This window comes from Microtus pennsylvanicus, chromosome 2 (assembly GCF_037038515.1).
Source record: "Microtus pennsylvanicus isolate mMicPen1 chromosome 2, mMicPen1.hap1, whole genome shotgun sequence".
NCBI classification, from domain to species: Eukaryota; Metazoa; Chordata; class Mammalia; order Rodentia; family Cricetidae; genus Microtus; species Microtus pennsylvanicus.
The window spans coordinates 151836728-151856004 of NC_134580.1; the positions used below are offsets into that span (position 1 = coordinate 151836728).

The following is a 19277-nucleotide window of genomic DNA, read 5'->3' on the forward strand; positions in this document are numbered from 1 at the left end:
CAGTGTTGAGAGTAGGGACGCATCCCCACCCCGCCCTAAGTCAGGTGGTACCCTGGGTCTGGAACCAAGGTCTTCCTTGGCTGGCCAGGCTTGGCAATACTCACCACACAGGTGCCAGAGCCAGGAAGGCAGCGGTCCGAGTGACCATGACACTGACAGGGGACACATCGGCCCAGGAAGAGACCTTTGATGTCCCTATAATAGCCAGGGGCACATTCCTGGGGGAAGCAGGTAGGACATTAGCGATTCGGGGAGCGGGGGGGGGGGGGGGGGGGGTGATGCCAGTCCCAGGACTGGGCAGACCAGACATGATGTGGGAGTCCCCTCTGTGTGTTGTTTGTATTGGTTAATGAATAAAGAAACCGCCTTGGCCTGATAGGGCAGAACTTAGGTAGGCAGAGAAGACAGAACTGAATTTTGGGAGGAAGAAAGCAGAATCGGAGATATGCCATGGATCCACCAGAGACAGATGCTGGGAATTTTACCCAGTAAGCCACTGCCACATGGTGATATACAGATTAATAGAAATGGGTTAAATTAATATGTAAGAGTTAGCCAATAAGAAGTTAGAGCTAACAGGCCAAACAATGATTTAATTATAGCTCCTGTGTGATTATTTCAGGGCTAAGCTAACTGGGCAGCTGAGACGAACAAGCGGCCCACTCTCTACAACACAGACAGGTAGCTCACAGGTCAGCCCCTGGGGACCTTCATGCACCAGCAGGGGCTGAAGGGATACCACACCATGGATCACAGGGTCCGGAAGTTCTGCCTGGCTACTGGGGCTCTGGACCTGTGGACACACTGCCAAATGGTGACGGCTCCGGAATGACTAGGCTGTGTGGCTGGTGACCAACACTGCTCCTTCCTATCCCAAACATCTAGAGTACCCAGTGTCACAGGCAGAGACACCAGTGAGGGAGGGGACGGTGGCGAGCTGGGAAGCCGCATGGATCAGGGGTGATGGCTGTGGGGGATGGGTGACAGCTGCTGTGTATGCAGGGGCAGACAGTGATGAATGGTTGAATCACAGGTGATGATGAACAGTCAACTGAACAAGCAGGCTGGCAGGGTACGGAGAGGAAGACACGTGTGGGCAGAGATGGGACAGAGCGGAGAGCAGATGCTGGCAGAAGTAGGCTCGGGAAGGACCCACGGCAGTGGAACCTTCATGGCCAAGCAGCCACCCTGACCACTTTTTACCTGGCATGAGTCCCCACGGTAGTTGGCAGGGCACATACACAGCTCCACATTGCTGGCCGGAGGGCCCCTGCCAGCCTCACTCGCCACCTCCAGCGCCACTCGACGCAGGGAGATGGTGGCGGAGGTCTGGGAGAAAAGGGCACGGATCTGCAGCTGCTCCAGGCCAGCCAGCACCATCATAAGTTCTTCCCGGGATACCGGGTTGTGAGTCTCCAGGTGTCGGAAGTTCCCCTGTGGGATGGAGATACAACCTCAGCTGGGGCAGAGCGTGGTAGAGGACAGAGGTGCGCGAGGGAACTGCATCAGACACCCGTGAGGGAAATGACAAAGCTGATTCCAGGGATAGTAAGAATTTATATATGCAGAGAAAATAGTTTTTAGAAGAAAAAAACCATAAATGGGTCCTTTCTGACATCAGAGAGATAAGTATTCTAAAACAGACACAAAATCTGAACAAACACAAGAACCTGAGAAACTTGAAGATATCAAGAATCTACTCAACAAAGGACGTTTTAAAAAAAGAAAAAACTACAGTGATGTGGGCTTCCCCTCTGCATGCTGTGAATACCACTGGTTAATAAAGAAGCTCCTTTGGGCCTATTGCAGCGCAGAATAGGGCAAGGCGGGAATTCCAAGCAGATAGAGGGGAGAGTAGGTGGGGTCAAAGAGAAGACATGTGGCCACAACCGCATGGCGATACACAGATGAATAGAAATAAGTTCATTTAAGATGTAACAGCTAGCCAATAAGAAGTGTGAGCTAATAGGCCAAGCAGCGTTTTAGTGAATACAGTGTTTGTGTGGTTATTTCGGGTCTGGGCAGCCAGGGAACAAATGAGCAACCTCAGTCCAACTACAGGGCCAGGAGACAGCTCAGTGAGTAACAACAGTTTGTCTGCCCTCAGCCTGACAAGCACTGGATCCCAGGAATCCGCATGGTGGAAGACGACAACCAATTCTTTTAAGTTGTCATCTGATTCCACATGTATGCTGTAGCATGCATACATGAGTGCGTATGTGCATACACACACATTCTAAGTAAATAAAATGTGATAAACTAAAAAAGATCAAGCTACAAACTGGAAGGCAGCTTTGATGCGTCTAGAGTGAAGCTCTCTAAAAAGTAAGAAAGATCAACAGTCAGGCAGACATAGAGGAGCAGCTCCCAGAGTGGGTCAGAGGTCAAGGAGCCCCAGGGCCTCTCAGCTACTATGCTCAGGGGTCTTCAAACCAGAGCTGCCCCACTCAGGGGTAATCAGAAAAGAGTCCACTGTCTCCAACCCTGGGCTGTCCTCCATCGTGGGGAACAAAGACTACGGGGCCCTGACCAGCTCTGCTCACCTCTACCAGCTGCAGCTGTCCCCGGTGAATGTGGCCGGGTGAAGGGTGTGCCATCTCCAGGAAGGCAATGCTCATCTGGTTGCCCTGAGAGACAGACACAAGGACCAGGGTCAGGGCTGGCACTGGGGCTGGCCCGCTATCCCAGCCGGATGCACCCACCCCACTCAACCACCTGTAGCACCACGTCCGGCCGGCTCTCGTAGGGAATGAAGACATCGCCACGCTGAGTCTCGGAGTGGAGCTCATAGTGGAGGGTCCCGCCGTAAGATGACACCTGGAGCCAGCACAAAGGGAACGTCCCCTCTCTCCCAGATCCATTCCCTACAGTGCCCTCCCTCATCCAGGCTCCTCTCCTGCTCCTTTACAACATAGCTCCAGGGTCCCTGGATCTACCCTCATTGGCACCCACTTTCCCCAGCACCCCAGCAAGTACAGCCCAAAGGCTCCTTCTCACCCTGTCACCCAGGTAGGAGGCCGGGGCCTGCCAGTATAGCTCTGGGAAATTGTCAGCTATGAGGCGCAGGTCTGCGTGCAGCAGTTCCATCTCAGGCCGCAGCTCATGAGGTACCACCTGCCGATCGCTGCTCAACAGCACCCAGCCATCCATGTCCACGAACTGTGAGCACATACATGCGTCATACGGAGCAGACACTTGGCCTTGCTCTGCATTCCAGGCTCCTCGAGGAGCTCCCATCTCAATCCCAGGCTAGCAGGATACCTCATGTCGGGCATGGTTAGAGCTCCCACAACGCTCTGTTGCCCCAAAACAGAAACAGCGGGTACAGCCCTTGGGGTTAGCCGGGTCTAAGGAGAAGGTCCCCAGGCGACACTGGTCACATCTTGAGCCCTGTACATTCTCCTAAGGTCAGGGGTCAGGGAACACGAAGGTCAGTTGGTTGTGTGTCGAGGGTCAGACCATAGATCAGTTTTACACCTTGCCCCCCACCTAAAGCTTCCAGGAAGCCCCACCGACCCAGAAAGGCTGCGAGGGCATTGTCTCCATGGAAGCAGATACAGGAAGGGGGCCTAGGAAGGTGACTTAGGGAAGTGACCTGGACACAAGACCCTGCTCACCTTGCAATGGCACTGGCCTGTGAAGGGGTCACATACACTATCCACGGTACCCGCCTCATGGCAATCACAGGGGTGGCAGCTAGGATAGCCATAGAAGCCTGGGGCACAGGTGTCACAGCGACGCCCAGCTACATTGGGTCTGCATCTGCACATGGATGAAAGCGACGTGAATCTCCCAGAGCCCTGGGTACCGAGAACCCGCAGGATGCAGGTCTCTAGAGCATCTTCTGAGATGCAGAGGAATGAGTTGCTGGGTGAGGGGCAACACTCTCCCCAACCTGAGATGCCACAAGACAGTGGGGGTACTATCTACACTCACTTGCACTGGCCACTGTCCATGTCACAGGTGGGGTCTGTCAGCTCCTGGACGCCGGGCCCTGAGCAGTTACACTCCTCACAGCCAACCAGGGGGTGGCAACCAAAACTCTGTGGCTGGCAGACCAGGCAGTCCGGGGGGATGGTGCGCGGAGGGCATATGCACTGACCCGTGAGCTCGTCACACAAGCGGGTACCACAGTCACAGGCTGTAGGGGTCGATAACATTATTGACCCCTCTGGCCCTGCTCAGGCCCCAGGTGCAGCCTGCAAGGGTGTGGCAGGGACACCCTAGTTCCACCCCTTCCTCATAGCTCTCTGCACCTCACACAGCTCCTTTGCAGTGAACAATCAATGAGCCACTGTTGGAGCTACTGGCCACCTGCTGCTTCCTAGGACCCTTTAGGAGAGGTGCACAGGCAGGAAGTGACCAGGCCAGTCTGCTAGGCTCCAGAAAGCTCCCTTGATCACCATGCCCCCGGATCCTGGTACACCCCCATTCCCCAGGAAGTCCTAGGGGCTCAGCACACTTATCTCGGTGCTCTGAGCACTGGTTACTCACGTCTGCAGAAGGGGAAGCCCCAGTAGCCGGTGGCACAGCGGGAGCAGTCACGGCCAATGACGTGGCCCCGGCAGAGACACTGGCCCCCGAAGGGTTCACATGTGGGGCTTGTGGCACCCACCTCGTGGCAACCACAGGGTAGGGCCCCATTGTTGTAGAAGAGAGACAGGGAGGTGGCAGCATTCCGGCAGAACAGAGACGAGCTGCTGGGGCTGGATTGAGAGGCAGTGGTGAGGTGAGGCTGGCTCCTGGCCTAACCCCGTGCCCCACACCCCCATTCTGCCCTCCCCCAGCCCACCTGATGTGGTAGCCATGGGTGGCACAGTGGCTGATGAAGTCATAGGATTTGTCCAGGGGCTCCTCATGGAGGTAACCAGAGCTGTAAGCGTCCTCGGGGACGACGAGGATGTAGTCCTAGGAAACGATACCTAAGCAACCTTCACGAGGGTCTAGCAAAAGGGCCTGGCTGGGGGGATAGGGACAGAGCCGAGGCAGGAACAGGACAGTCTCCTCAAACTGGCTACGGCCAGGGTATGGTTCTACTCAGGCACTTGGGCTACTCAGGAAAGAAGTACAACACAGACTAGGGAAATGAAGAGACAAAACGCCAAGCCTCTAGTGTGGTTCATGTCCTCTCTTCCTCTGGGAAGGTCCCCCCACCAGCTGGGCTTAGTGGTTTAGCTCTCGGGGACCCTCTAGAGCCTCCCATGGCACCAGTGATGGGAGACACCTGGCAAACAGGTGACATGCTCCAGCTGACACCCTCAGATACGTGACAGGCACAAAGGGAAGACCCCTCTGCAAGTCAGACACCAGCCCGAAGCCTCACCAGCCAGAGCCACCGGCCTTCTGGCACACGCACGGTCACAGTGAGTTCATTGTCTGTAACATCCAGCATAGTTTGGCCTTCACACAACACTAGGGTACGGCAGCCGTAACCATGTGGGCAGAAACTGGCGTTGGCGTGGCCTGGCAGGGGTCAAAACGCGAAAGTCAAGTTCCAATACTGACCACTTTACCTGCATGGCTGCCCTATCCTGGATGTAGGGCACGGTTGGAAAGATGAGGGGACACAGATAGGGCTGTAGGTGACGACATGTCACGGCAGAGAGCCTACAGGCGGCCTTTGAGACCAGGCCTCATCCTTTGTGAATTAGCGGTAGCCATACATGACCGCCCTGGGTACAAGCGACCAGTTCCTCCAGGCACCTTATAAACCAACACTTGTTTCACCATTTGTGACAGAAACGGAGAGCCCTAATGCAGGGAACAGGTGCTGGGATAAGACTTCTGAGAGCGGAGGTAGAGGAGGTGGGGCTGCCACTCACTCAGGGCACTTAGCAGAAAATTGACACCGGTCAGTCTGCTCCCCTGTCAGTGTGGCGCACTCAGCCACTCACCCTGCCAGACGCGACCACCATTGATGAGAACCTCCACGGGAAAGGTGGGGTGGACCGGCTGGTAGCTGTGAAGCAGGAAGGCATAGCGGCCCAGGCTGGGCACCTGCGTGGTGAAGACGACGGTGCCCTGTAGGAAGAGTCTTCAATGAGTGATCGGAGCTGGAACTCTCTGGTCCTCCTGTTGTCTGGAGCATCGGCCAAGGCTGGTGGAAGATAGGGACCCGGAGCCCTGCCCCACGCCACGCCTGTCCCTGGAGAGGTTTCCATCTAGCCTGAGCCCTCACCTGTGGGTGGCGCAGCAGGGTGGGTTCTGCGTTAGGGTCCACGACAGTTGGGGGCCGAGGTTGTGGTCCAGCTGGGGGTGCGCCCGGCGTGAGCTCCTGAGACTGGGTCAGAGGGAGGTCGGGAGGCAGCGGCAAGACCTGACAGTCCTTCAGGATGATGGGCTGTGGTGGCTTCGGGAAGCGGGAGGGCAGACAGGCAGCGCTGGAGAGTACCAGGAGTGAGCACACTGATGGCCGACGGATCCCTGCTGTCTGCCCAAGCCAATCCCAACACCACTACCTGCCAGGGTTGAAGGTGCCGTGGCTGCTCACACAGAAGACCCGGGGCTCCACAAATTCTGTGCTGAACTCATCCACAGGAACCAAAGTGACACTGTGCTGCAGGCAGAAGAATGATTTGTGACTGTGCTCTGGACAACTGAGGACAGGAGGCACAGTGGGCAGAGAGGGCTGGTCACATAGTTTAGACCCCTGGGGTCCACTGAGCCTAGACTCAATCACTCCTGCCTTCAGCCTAGAGCCCAGGGCTGTGGGATAAGGCTCTTGTAAACTGTAAAGATTTGTCACTTGTATTGGTTTAATAAAATGCTGACTGGCAGGAAGTATAGGCAGGGCGACCAGACTAGGAGAATTCTGGGAAGAGGAAAGGCAGCGAGACACAGTCATCATCCAGATGCAGAGGAAGCAAGATGAGAATGCCTCACTGAGAAAAGGTCCCAAGCCATGTGGCTAAACATAGACAAGAATTAAGGGTTAATTTAAGTTGCAAGTTGTAAGAGCTAGTTAATAATAAGCCCGAGCTAATAGGTCAAACAGTTTGTGTGTTTCTTTGGGACTAAACGGCTGTAGGGCCAGGCAGGACAGAAACTTCCATCTATAGCCCAGACTTGGATGCAGAACTGGTAACAGTTTCTAGTCCCTAACCGTCATGGTACCCTACCCCATCCACCCATCTCTATCCTGGGCTCTCGCAGGCTAGAGGCCAAAAACAGGTCCAGATCTTCACAAGCCCCTTCACGAGCAAATAGCCGTAAGCAGGGCCAAACTACAGCGTGCAGTGCCACACCACGGGCTCCTGGGACCCAGAGGCTCTGTTCTCTTTTACAGATATTTAAAGCACACTGTAAGAAGCTGCTCTGGGGGCGAGGGCTCAAGGGGCTTTACCAGGAAGAAGTGCGCCTGCTCAGCCGTCAGACGAATGCTGGCCTCAGAGTCCACGTGGAAGGTGGCCAGGTGATGCTGGGTATCCCGGGCTGGACCCCGACACAGGGAGCTGAGGAGAGGGATACAATGTAAGTGGGAAGCCCTGGGTAGAGCCCTCCCATCAACCCTGCCTGCTCTAAGTTTACCTGTATGGACAAGGATGGAGACTGAGCATCCCGTGCTGAGGGGCTCTCTGAGGTGTGTGCACAGCCACACCCACCTCCTGGTGTGAACCTTCACTGATATATTCCACCATCAGAGCGTATTGGCCTGGCCGAGGCACTGTCATCTCAAGCTGGATGTCCACCTGGAGGAGGGCAAGGTGACCAGAGGCCCACGGTCCTCATCCTCCCCACAGCTGTCCTGGTGCCCAGGGCATCTCCAAACAGGACCATAGAGGGAGCAGAAGAGCTAAGGGAGTCCCCTTCCCACCAAGTGTCCCACGGGCCATGCATGCGGGCTCCATCATCTTAAACCTTGCCTTGCACCCACACGGCCACTGAGACAGCCCCTCCTCCAGACCAAGGCCCACGACACCCACCCCTCCACAGACCCTCAGATACCCACATCACTGCCAACACAGGTTGCCAGGGGTGGGTGTGAAGGACTGAGCTGCTCTGTGGGGCAGGGTCGAGGCAGGCTGTTGTCATAGCGACACAGGGCCTCAGTTCCAGCTGCTGACGGGAAGCCATCCAGGGGTAGGTGGGCATAGAGGAGACAGCTGGGGATAGAGACGGAGGTCAGCACAGGTCCACCCCGGGTCCAGCCCCAACCCATCCTGCCCACTTACTTCTCTGTGGAGTGCAGGGCTGAGGGCCGGTAGGTACAGGCCTCGGTTACTCGATGCTGGAGGAGAGCAGCCTCGTAGTAGGTGCTGGGCAGTAGGACCACATAGTCCTGGGAGAGATGGGAGGTGAGTGCTAAGGCCTTGGGGCCCAGGTCCTGCCCTCACCCTGCCCCCACCCTGCTGTGGCCCCGGCCTCACCAAGAGTACACCTTCAGCCTCCACCAGCAAGGTCCAGATGCCAGGGTTCAGCACAAAGGGTTCTCCAAAGCCTCTCTGGGGCACAGTGACAAAGGCAGGTTCTGTGCTAGGTGGGAAGGTCACTGGCTGGTTCTGCTCTGTGCCTGAAGTGGGGAGGGTAAGACAACTGGGTTCAGCCCTCAGGCCGTCCCTGACTCCCCTGGTTGTACTTCCCCCATGAAATGCACCTCCCACAGGGTGGAGGGCCAGGATGAAGAGGCCACAGTTTGGGTTCACCACCTGCTTGAATGGAGAGGTGGAACATGGGGTGGAAAGGGATGGGCGAGCAGACTCTACTCACAGTTCACACAGCTGGAAAGCCTGCCCTCTTCACGCACAGAAACTCGCCCGTTCACACTCGTGGGTCCACGGTTGACGTATCGGAAGACCAGCCAAAAGAGGTCAGGGGAGGTCACGTTCAGCCTGGCCACGATCCTGGGCTGCGGTGGGTTTGAGACAACAGGGTCACTTCTCTGGCCATCATTGACCTGGCTCCCGTGATTCTCCCTGCCAGGAGACCCATCTGGTTCCCTTGCTGTACCGAGCCCTGGGAAAGGGCAGCAGGACCCACCTGGATAGGTGTCATGTGCGCGTAGCCTCTCCAGCTGAAGTTCTCGAACTCTAGAGGGTTGAAGCCAAAGCGCACAGCATGGCCTTCAGGAGTTGCCGCCTCCTCCAATTCTAGACGCATGTGGTGCAGGTCCGGCAAGTAGTGGTCCTTCACCGGCCTGCCACGGCACAGGTGTCTGAGTGGGACAGGCACTAGCCCTATACAGCAACCCAGATCTCCAAGGGGTAGCTGCGTACCCTGTGGGGTCCTGAGCGTATGGGACATGGTACACGCTACCTCCCCAGCTCAGGCCCAGCCGATAGAAGATACTTACTCGCTGCAGGTGGGGCCCTGGGTGTTAGGGCGGCACCTGCAGGCACCTGTCCTTGGTTCGCAGCCCTGGCCTAGGGCACCACCAACATCACACCGGCAGCCTGTGTTGAGAAAGAACAGGATCAGAGGCTGCCTAGACCCTTGACAGCCTTAGGGGTCCCTCTCACAACCCTCCAGGTTAGGACTCATAGGTAGGTTTCTCTACACATCTCAATAGAGAAACTAACATCAACCCTTAGAGTCTGCTTGGGAGCCAGGGCAAGGGAACTGGGATGGATTAGTGATGTCTGCTATGAGCACAGCATGGAGCAAAAGGCCACATGTCAGGACAGAGCTGCAGCCAGGAAGCCAGTTGAACATCTGCTGTTGCCAGAGTGGGACCCCTACCAGCCTGACCCACTTGTACCTCCCTGGGCTTCAGTCTTTCACCATGCATGATACAGCACACGCAATGTCAGGGGACCGGTGCGTGAGCACTTACTACGGCAGCCGAAGTAGTCAGCACGATCCAGGCCGAAGAAGCCATCCTTGCAGGCTGCACAGGTCTGGCCACACACATGAGCCTTACAGAAACACTGCCCGTTGCCCTGGGGAGGAACAGGCAGTGAGACTTGGTGGGGCAGAGTCCTGATGGACTGGACCCACAGACCCCAATACCCTGACACCGACTCACCGACTGGCACTCGGTAACTCCACCCAGCGTGCCTCGTGGGTCACAGCTACAGCCTGGGGAGGGCAGAGCAGGAGTGAGAGTCCTGGAGGACAGGAAGGTCTCGATCTACCCTTCAAACCCTTAACCATCTAGGGCAGACTCACGCGTGCAGCCTTCAGGGTTGCTGGGGTTCAGGCCCCAGTACCCAGGTTTACAACGATCACAGCTTGGACCCTCCACGTGAGCCCGGCACGTACAAGGAGCCTGTACCTGAGAGAGAATAAAATTGTGGGACACAGAGAAGGTCAAGGGACAAAGTCCCTCACCTGCCCTTGCCCCAGGCTTGGCAGCCACCAGGACGGAAATAAAGGACCGGAGAAGGGGTAATCCTCCCTTGAGGTTGCCACGGACAACAAGCAATCAGCAGAATGCCAGGGTCTCTCTGGGCTTCAGACCCTTAGCCTAATCCTGCACCAAGGGCAATTCTCTGCTCACCTCAGGAAGGGCGGGATTGGCGGGGGCCAGACCAGCAGGATGACAAGAGCCAGCTAGGGAGAAAAAACCAAGTTCTGATCACTCCTCAGCGACTGACCAAGGTCAAGAGCTTCCCAGCCACATGAACAACCACCTACACACAAACGAACACATGTAACACGCACACAGAGCAATCGCATGAACAGCTAGCTGCACGAACGTTTGCAAAGCATGGGCACAACACAGCACACGGAAACATCACACATAAACACATATGAACAACCTTAACGACAGCACATGGACACAGCTACATGTACAGTACATGTACAGTCCCTGTGTACACACAAGGGGACCCTCCAGGCCTGGTGCGTAGATCATGCAAACGGGGCTGCCCTCTGCTGCACCACCCCCAGCTCACCTTCACAGTAGGGGAAGTTATAGGCACCCGGCACACACACATCACAACGCAGTCCGGTCACGCGGGGCCGGCAGCTACACTGCCCGGTGGTAGGCTCACAAGTCGCATGCAAGGAACCGTCGGCAGAGCAGTGGCAGGCTGTGGGGTGAAGGCAGTGGGTACAAGGTAGGGCTGGGAACTGTCCACCTCCCCTTCTCCCAAGAAACTTACGGATGCAGTCGGGGAAGCCGTGGAAACCAGGGCTGCACTCCTGGCAAGTAGTGCCTGTGTAGCCAGGACGGCAGCGGCATGAACCACCCACTCCACAGTCCAGGGACCCCCGAGGATCACAGGCGCAAGCTATGGGCACACAGGGGAGGGGTGGGGGGTCAGACGCTGATCCTGTGGGAATGGCCTGACCCCCTTTTCTCGCTCTAATTCTCTACTTACCACGACACTCAGGGTAACCATGGTAGCCTGGGAGGCAGCGGTCACAGTGAGGGCCATCAAACCCAGGTCGGCACTGGCAGCGTCCGGCTTCATCACAGCCTTCAGGCAGGGTCCCCACAGGGCTGCAGCCACACACTGCAGGGTGGGATGCATTACTGGGGACCCTGACAGAAGCAGGTTTTCACTCAGGCACCCCAACCACCTATTCCCACATGGAGGGACATCACTCACACTGACAGAGAGGGAAGTGGAAGTAGCCAACGGCACAGCGGTCACATCCGTCCCCCTCAAAGCCTGTGCGGCATACGCACTGGCCTGACTCTGGATCACACAAGCCATTGGCTACCCCAGGGCTGGAGCACTGGCAGGCTGCAAAGAGAGGACCAGCTGATCAGTCAATGCTGAGTTGGTGCAGGGCACCTCAGGAGGGGATAAGGAGGGGGCTGCACACACCTTGGCAGCTAGGGCCATAGAACCCAGGTGCACAGCGCTCACAGTGGGTGCCCTGGAAGTTGGGTTTGCACACACAGCGTCCCAAACGCGGGTCCTTCCGGCAGGCATTGCCCTGGGTTCCTGCGGCGTTGCAGTCACAGTCTAGGAGGGAGGTGGAAACAGGAAGTTTAGACACGGACAGAACAGAACCCTGCCACCTGGAAAAACAGTTTCTCCGCAAAGTCATTCTCACACATTTATATAGCACAGGTTAGAATCTAAAAAAAGTAAAATCCCCAGAGCCGGTTCTTTAGGAAAACAATGATGAACTGCAAAATAAAACATCTGGCTGGATGTGGTGGTGCACGTCTTTAATCCCAGCACTCGGGAGGCAGAGGTAGGTGGATGTCTGTGAGTTTGAGGCCAGCCTGGTCTACAGAGCGAGTTCCAGGACAGCCAGGGCTACACAAAGAAACCCAGTTTCAAAAAAAAAAAGACAAAAAAAAAAAGAATATAGACAGCAAACTCTCAAAAACACTAGAGCTAGCCTGACAGTCACATACTTTGCTCCTCTAGCTAACAAAAGGAAACATTAAACGGCAAAGAAGAGATGAGGAGAGGAGAGGGCAGCAGAGGCCCAGCCTGGCAGCAGGTCAGGTGACTGTCTCTTCCCTAGAGAGCACCAAAGGTGCCAGTGGGATTGCAAGGAAATCCCAGAAGAGAAAGTTTGCAGGGCCAGAAAATACCAGTGCTGAAGAAGGGCAAAGAAGGTGGATGGAGGACAAGTCACAAGGAAAAGCAGCAGAAGGTGAGGACCAAAAAAATGGAATATCACACAGACAAGCAAGACCCACACTGAGACCCATCCTACTGCAAAACAGCATTCACTTCCACCCTGCCCTAGAAGGATACAATCCTGCCAATGGCACAAAAAACGTCATCTAAAAGATGCATACAGGCAGGTGTGCAGGCACATGTCTTTAAACCCAACACTTGGGAGCCAGAGGCAGGTGGGTCTCTGAGTCTGGAGGCAGCCTGGTCTATAGAACAAGTTCCAGGACAACCAGAACTAAACAGAGAAACCTTATCTCGAAACACCCCACCACCACCACCACCACCACCAAACGCAGAAACACTGAGAAGAGGACGCCTGTCTCTGCACTACGAGAGAGGCCGAGGCTACAACTGTGCAGGTCGGCAATGGTCCAGCCAGCGGCTGTGCACACAGCCAGCGCACCAGTATGCTGCCATGTGTTAGGAAACCGACTTGGCACCTGGGCAAAAGGCCACAAATTATGGAAGTTTGGTAAGCCAGAGAGAGCCTGCTGACTTCTAGGAAGGCACCCTGTGGAGACAAGACCATGAGAAGTCACTGCTGTCTGGATGTCTGTCGTAGCATCTTTTTGGAAGGAGGGCAGGGCAGCTGGTTAATTCAATGCTCCATCTGTCCATATAACGGGCTGTGAAGGGACATGTTTACGGGATGCTTGTGGGAGAAGACACAATCCCTAAACAGTGTGCATGGTTTACTACAGTGTTTATAAGAAAGAGTGCACACAGACACAGAGTTCAGGGTGCACGGAGACGGTTATTTGCCTTTCGTGTTTGCTGAGGTGCCGACGATGGAACCCAGGGCTGTGTGAAAGCCAGGTGAGCACTATCGCTGTATCCCCAAGAGGGCTGTTCCCAAGCTTCTACAAGGGTTTCCAAGGAGACTGTGCATTATTTAAAATAAATAAATAAATAAAAATTTGGGGCTGAAGAGATGGTTCAGCAGTTAGAAGCACTGGCTGCTCTTGCAGAGGACTGGAATTCAGGTCCCAGCATCCACATGGTGGCTCAGAGCTATAACTTAGGATCAGGAAGTCCAACACCTTCCTTCCTGCCTCCATGGGCACCAGACACGCACACAATGCATAGACACTCACATAAAACACACATACACAGGAAGTAAAAATTAATTTTAAAATTGAATAGACTAAATGACGAAGATTAAAACCAGCCCTTTGTATACACTTCTTCCTGTAGGTCGTGGTGACCTCAGGGTGCGTAGGCTCTGGTGACTGTCAGGGTATGTAGGTCATGGTGACCTCAGCGTACTTACTCACTATCTGTCCAGCAGGCGATACTTGTTCTCTGGTGTCATTGTTGGGGAACGAGGACACAGCTGAGGAGCAAACATTGCACACACGTCAACTAGGTCTGCTGGGCAAGCTCTCTGGACCGCAGACCAGCCCAGGGCTCCACCCTTCCTCAGCCTCAGCCCTGGGCCTTCCCGTTAACCCCCACCCGAGCTCCCAGCTGGTCCTCACGGTAGCAGCGTGGAAAATCAGTGTAGCCCTCAGCACAGGCGGCACAGTGTTCTCCCGTGAAGTTGGGTCTGCAGTAACAGCGGCCTGTTAAATCTTCACATGTCCCATCGGTGAAGTCCGACTCACAGTCACAGCCTGAGAAACAGTCAGAGATAAAGTCCTGGAAACGATGGGGAGTTAACCTCACCTCCTGGGGCGGGGAGGTCTGGGAGATACAGCAGCTAGGACGCTGGGACTTCCCAACCTCCTCTCCCAGCCAGACCATAAAACTCCAGCCTCCATGGCCCAGGAACACAGCTCTACTCACGGCGACAGACATGGGGTGAGTCCAGCGGCTGGTCAGGGGCACGGTAGAAGCCGGGCAAGCAGCGCTCACAGTTGATGCCCGTGGTGTGGTGCTGGGGATACAGAGCTTGCTAAGTCCCCACATGTTCCCATCACACAGGCCCACCTACACCCGGCCAGCCCCTGCCTAGCCTACCTGGCAATCGAGGCAGACGCCCCCACCTTGGTACACATTGTCCTGGTTCTGGCTGGCATTACGCCGGTCCACCTCAGGGTCGTAGTAACAGTCGTGGGCATGGCCGTGGCAGTTGCAGGCTGTAGGGTCGGGGCCAGTGGTTAGCATGCCCTCCGTGTCCCTGGGACCCCTGGGTGTGGCAGTGCACACGCGTACGGTATACTCACACTGGCACTCATTGGCGCTATCGATGGTAGCAGGCTTCCACGGCTGCTGGTTGAAGCCTGGACAGCATCGGTCACAAGAGCCTCCACATGTATTGTGTTGGCAGGCACACTGCAGCCTGCGAAGGGACGTGGAGGAGTTAGGACACACCCACCCGAGAGACAGAGGGCTGGAGACGAGGTGGGTGGTACGTGCTTGGGCGTTGCTGGCCTGCTGTGTGGGCACAGGGCTCGCTTCCCTCAGTCCCCAGCTGTCATGCAGAAAGTGCTGGTCCAGACACCCTACTCTTACCCCAGCGGCTGTGCACATGGCCTGAGCCTCAGAGAATGGGAACAAGAAAGGGAAAGAGATGGGGGGGAAGGGAGGGCAGCAGAGAGGAGAAGGGATCTCTGAGGCGTCTTAAGTGGAAGGAGGCGTCTTAAGTGGAAGGCTGAAGAGAAGGGTGTGTGTTGATGGTGGGCAGGGCCTACGAGCTCAGCAAGGTGGAACCCTGGCCCTACCAACCCTGCCTGGCCCCCAAAACTCTGATCCAGTTCTAAGGGAGGGACACATTGGTTCACCACTGAGACCTGGATCTCAACTCAGCCTGTGAAATCGTGTCGGCCAGACACCCCCATATATCTAGGGCATTTCCCCAGGGGCAAGTGGCCAAGAACTGCTTCCTCTCTCCAAAGGCTGGAGGCCTGCCTGCTGTCCCAGTGGGCAGGGGAACAGCTGGTTGGGGATGAAGACAAGCCTGGAGCATATGTTCTGTATAAACCAACACCTCCGTGTATTCTACCAGCGTGTGGCAGGGTCACAGCCAGCCCACTCAAAGGGGCAGCGTGTACACTTCCTGAGCAAAACCCAGAAGCCTCTGTGTGCCCCATCCTCCAAGATCTACTCCCATTGATACCCAACAGGGGGCCCGTGGCCTTGGGAGTCAACCCTGCTGCCCCTTCCCATCCCAAAGGCTTCTGGAAAAGCCTCAGCTCCAGTGGAGAGGGGAGGAATGAACTACCTGTCAGTACAGATAATCAGCAACTACCGAACCTCACCCAGCACAGGGAAACCCACAGCGGGTGTCTCACTTCTGAGATCTGTGCTCGAGGCACCCCTGGGCTAGTAAGGGAAGTAGGTATTACATGGAGTAAGACTGGCCACCCTGGGGGTTCCTCCATAGCCACAGAGGCCCTGAGGAAGCCTGACAAAGGGACAAGGCACGGCAGATTTGGGCCTGAGACTCCACTCAGTGAGACAATCCGGTAAATGCTGCAAAAAGACTGCTTCAGACAACTACAAACAAAGGAGTCTAAAAATAGGCAGATGTGAAAAATGACTAGTTAGAACTTCCAGAATTGAAAAAATGCAAATATGAAATTTAAAAAACCCAAGCCAAGAGCCAAGACCGGGGCTGGAGAGATAGCTCTGTGGTTAAGAGAGAGCACTGGCTGCTCTTCCAAGGCCGGGGTTTGATTCCTAGTATCCACACTATGGCTCACAACCACCTGTAACTCCAGTTCCAGGGGTCTGACACCTGTTTCTGGCTTCCTTAAATATAAGGCACACATGTAGTGCGTGTGTACATACATGTGGGCAAAACATTCACACATAGAAAATGTTTTAAAAGAGAAAATAAAGGTTCTCAATGGACTAGGTAAACAACAAACAGATACAGCCAACGGGAGACTCCGAGAGCAAGGAGGAACAGGGGAAGCTGCTGAGAAGAACAGTGGGGAGTGAGAACTCTTCTCAGGCAGGAGCAGTATGTTTCTTCCATACTCATCTGGTGGGAGCATAGACAAGAGCCAGGAGGGCCATGACCAACCAATCAGCAAAAATACATGCATTCTTAGATCTCAGAACCAGAGAGCAGAAGTCCAAGAAACAGCCCCCACCCCCACCCTTCACACTTCCAGCTGGACCCACAGCGCATCTAGGCACAGGGGTCATGAGAGAGGGTAACAGCTCCAACAGTAACAGCCCAAGGGACCCGAGAACCTAGAGAACCTAGTGCTGTCCCAGGTAAAGAACTCACCCACAGGTCGGAAGGCGGTTATCATACAAGAAGCAAAGTTAGCTATACACTGGTTAAGCAGCCATCTTCTCTCTAGGGGTGGGGAGTTTCGAGTAGGGTTCCTCTGTGTAACCCTGGCTGTGCTAGAACTCGCTCTGTAGACCAGGCTGGCCTTGAACTCAGGGCTCCGTCTACCTCTGCCTCCCAAGTTCCGGGATTAAAGGCCCAGCTAAGCAAACATCTTCTAAAGATGACTGACCGCCATCCACTAAGTGGCTGAGACGTGTGCTCCAGAAAAAAAGAAACAGAGTTCTGGGGAAGCAAGAGGTCATGAGAGCAAGGATCTGGGAACGAGAGGGTGACCCAGACACTAGAGAGAGAATGAACGTCCCCAGTGGGAATGACAGGGGGTATTTCTCTACAGCTGGATTTGACTGAGCCAGGCAAACCGGTAAAGGTCAGGGTGAGTCTTTGTGCACTGGGGGTCTGGTTTGGGCTGCCTAGACAAACGGTACACATCCATCTAGGGGCAGAAGTGCACGGCGAGGGATCATGCCCATCCCAAAGGCCCTGGGTCTAGAACCCCACACCTCTGTGGAATTCAGGGCAAATAGCCACCCAAGACCAGGACACCCTGAGAGGGTTATACAGTACTGCCTCTTCCGATGGAAAAATGGAGACCCAGGGTAGCAGCCAGCGCAGGTGCCATTGGGAAGCCAGAGCTGTGACAGGCAGGGAGGCAGATGAGTTTAGACAGAGAACCAAAGGTCTCACCTGAAAGGATCCGAGGGGTCCTTAGCGTCACAGACATCCGCGTGGCCGTGACAGACACAGCGGCCGCCGATGCTGATGTCTTTGATGCTGTAATAGTACTGCAGCGGAGGCCATGAGCGTCAGACGTCACCCTGACAGGGCCTTGCCACGGGCATGCCGCCCCCACCAACCCCCTCCCCAGAGCCTCCACGAGAAACCAGCTCTACCATCCTTCCTTCAGCGCTCAACCACACCCCCAGGCTCACCCTGCGGGTGACGGTGGGGTCCCGCAGCGCCTTGCCCATAAGGTGACCCAGGAGTGTATTGGTTCGCAGAAACCGCAGGCGGATGTTGGTGGCCTTGGTGAAGTCTCGAAGTAGAGGTGAATAAGAGAAGTTCATGGCCCCGGGGCGCCCGTTCACCAAGGACACTACAATCTGCAGAGGGCACGGCAGGTGAGGTCAAGCGTGGTCTGGGGACCCACCACGCCCAGACAGGCATGGCTGGGCACCCTCACCTCGCCATTCTCCAGAGGCACTATTCGCGAGTACTCTGTGGTACAGATAACGTCGTCATCCCGCGTGATGCGCTCTAGGGTCCGAGGTCCGAATCGCTCCAAACAATCCCTCTTGGAGGCTACAGGAAACGGATGAGAAGGTGAGGCCACCAGAAATACACCCACCCTGGGTCCCAACCTAGCACCCGCTGGCTCCCCGCATTCTCTGAAACATGTCTACTGTCCTGTGTTTTACTGACCAGCAGGGGTTACTGAAGAGAGTCCTTGCCCCAGGCAGCCAGGCCAGGCTGGGTGGCAGAGCCTTCCATACCCCACTGCCCAGGCCTCTCCCTGGGTCACGCCAGAGAACACTCCTTAACCTCTTCCCAGGCTGTCTTCGACTACCTCTCTCCCACTCTCAGCCAGGGAGTTTTGGGGGAACGTGCCATCAAGCAGGCCCTCATCAGAGCATCCCCACCCTGCCAACATGACTGGTCAGGGTGGCAAGTGGCCAGGCCAGTCAGTGACTCCAGCTCTTTCCTGCCTCAGGCCGTAAAGCTGGCAGGAACTAGGCCCACAGCTGCCAGGGCTGTTTGTTACCATGGGAGCTGCCCGAGCTGAAGTCGATCTAGAGGGGCAAAAACACGGCCCGACGATTCCTGGTACCACCAGTGTGACACCAGCTATGTCCAGTGCCAAGAAGGAAGTCAATAAATAAGCTCCCGTCTACACCAAGGTGGCACCGTCACAGGGGCAGGGTGTGGCATCAGAGGCCTTGAGGCAACCGTTGCCCCCGTGCAGAGACTCTCCAGCCTCGGAGCTCAGGGCACTCACAGGCAAAGAACTGCCACGGCTGGTAGGTGTGGCCGAAGTCTGTGGACCGCTCCAGCACCCAGAGGTCGGGCCGAGGGGAGTTGGCGAACTTGATGAGTACATAGGCCACGTGGAACACCTGCAGGGGACAATGGGTGTGACGTTAGGCACTGGGCCCCTCTGGGTACCTGCCCACCCTGTCAGGTGCGAGGGACCGCAGGTGATGAAGAGGCCACACGTCTGAGGAACCCCTCAGGTCTGAAGGCGAAATGCCTTCTCCACAACTTCCCTGCCAGGGCAGGTTGAAACCATGGGAGAAAATAAACCTCCTCCTCTTTGTTTCAATTACGTACATGAGCACAGCAAAGGAAAAGTCACTTAAGAGAACGCGATACCAAAGCAGTTGGGTCACTGCTGTCACTAAACCTCACCACGTGGCTCTCAGGCCTCGGGAACTGATTAGAAGGAGGAATGTGGATGAGGTAGGAAACATCAATTAGAACAGTCCAGAAGCTGGAAGGGGAGCTTC

General features: G+C 55.7%; 1 protein-coding gene across 1 annotated transcript in view; it reads right to left on the reverse strand.

The window, feature by feature from the left end:
- Lama5 (laminin subunit alpha 5) overlaps positions 1-19277 on the reverse strand; it is a 46242-nt gene that overhangs the window by 11795 nt on the left and 15170 nt on the right. Inside the window, exons 3-42 of the mRNA XM_075963308.1 lie at positions 18770-18887; positions 17957-18075; positions 17706-17876; positions 17461-17558; positions 14693-14808; positions 14487-14605; positions 14313-14403; positions 14006-14140; positions 13798-13860; positions 11715-11855; positions 11493-11630; positions 11262-11396; positions 11043-11171; positions 10833-10970; positions 10436-10488; positions 10105-10210; positions 9962-10014; positions 9770-9875; positions 9290-9389; positions 8977-9133; positions 8707-8845; positions 8367-8509; positions 8172-8278; positions 7949-8102; positions 7528-7688; positions 7343-7451; positions 6459-6556; positions 6179-6380; positions 5895-6021; positions 5324-5463; positions 4793-4908; positions 4495-4706; positions 3937-4141; positions 3618-3762; positions 3262-3402; positions 2998-3159; positions 2716-2817; positions 2544-2627; positions 1204-1434; positions 105-218 (exon numbers count right to left, since the gene is read on the reverse strand). Of these exons, the coding sequence (XP_075819423.1) occupies positions 105-218; positions 1204-1434; positions 2544-2627; positions 2716-2817; positions 2998-3159; positions 3262-3402; positions 3618-3762; positions 3937-4141; positions 4495-4706; positions 4793-4908; positions 5324-5463; positions 5895-6021; positions 6179-6380; positions 6459-6556; positions 7343-7451; positions 7528-7688; positions 7949-8102; positions 8172-8278; positions 8367-8509; positions 8707-8845; positions 8977-9133; positions 9290-9389; positions 9770-9875; positions 9962-10014; positions 10105-10210; positions 10436-10488; positions 10833-10970; positions 11043-11171; positions 11262-11396; positions 11493-11630; positions 11715-11855; positions 13798-13860; positions 14006-14140; positions 14313-14403; positions 14487-14605; positions 14693-14808; positions 17461-17558; positions 17706-17876; positions 17957-18075; positions 18770-18887 (5178 nt within the window). The remainder of the gene's footprint in view (positions 1-104; positions 219-1203; positions 1435-2543; positions 2628-2715; positions 2818-2997; positions 3160-3261; positions 3403-3617; positions 3763-3936; positions 4142-4494; positions 4707-4792; positions 4909-5323; positions 5464-5894; positions 6022-6178; positions 6381-6458; positions 6557-7342; positions 7452-7527; positions 7689-7948; positions 8103-8171; positions 8279-8366; positions 8510-8706; positions 8846-8976; positions 9134-9289; positions 9390-9769; positions 9876-9961; positions 10015-10104; positions 10211-10435; positions 10489-10832; positions 10971-11042; positions 11172-11261; positions 11397-11492; positions 11631-11714; positions 11856-13797; positions 13861-14005; positions 14141-14312; positions 14404-14486; positions 14606-14692; positions 14809-17460; positions 17559-17705; positions 17877-17956; positions 18076-18769; positions 18888-19277) is intronic.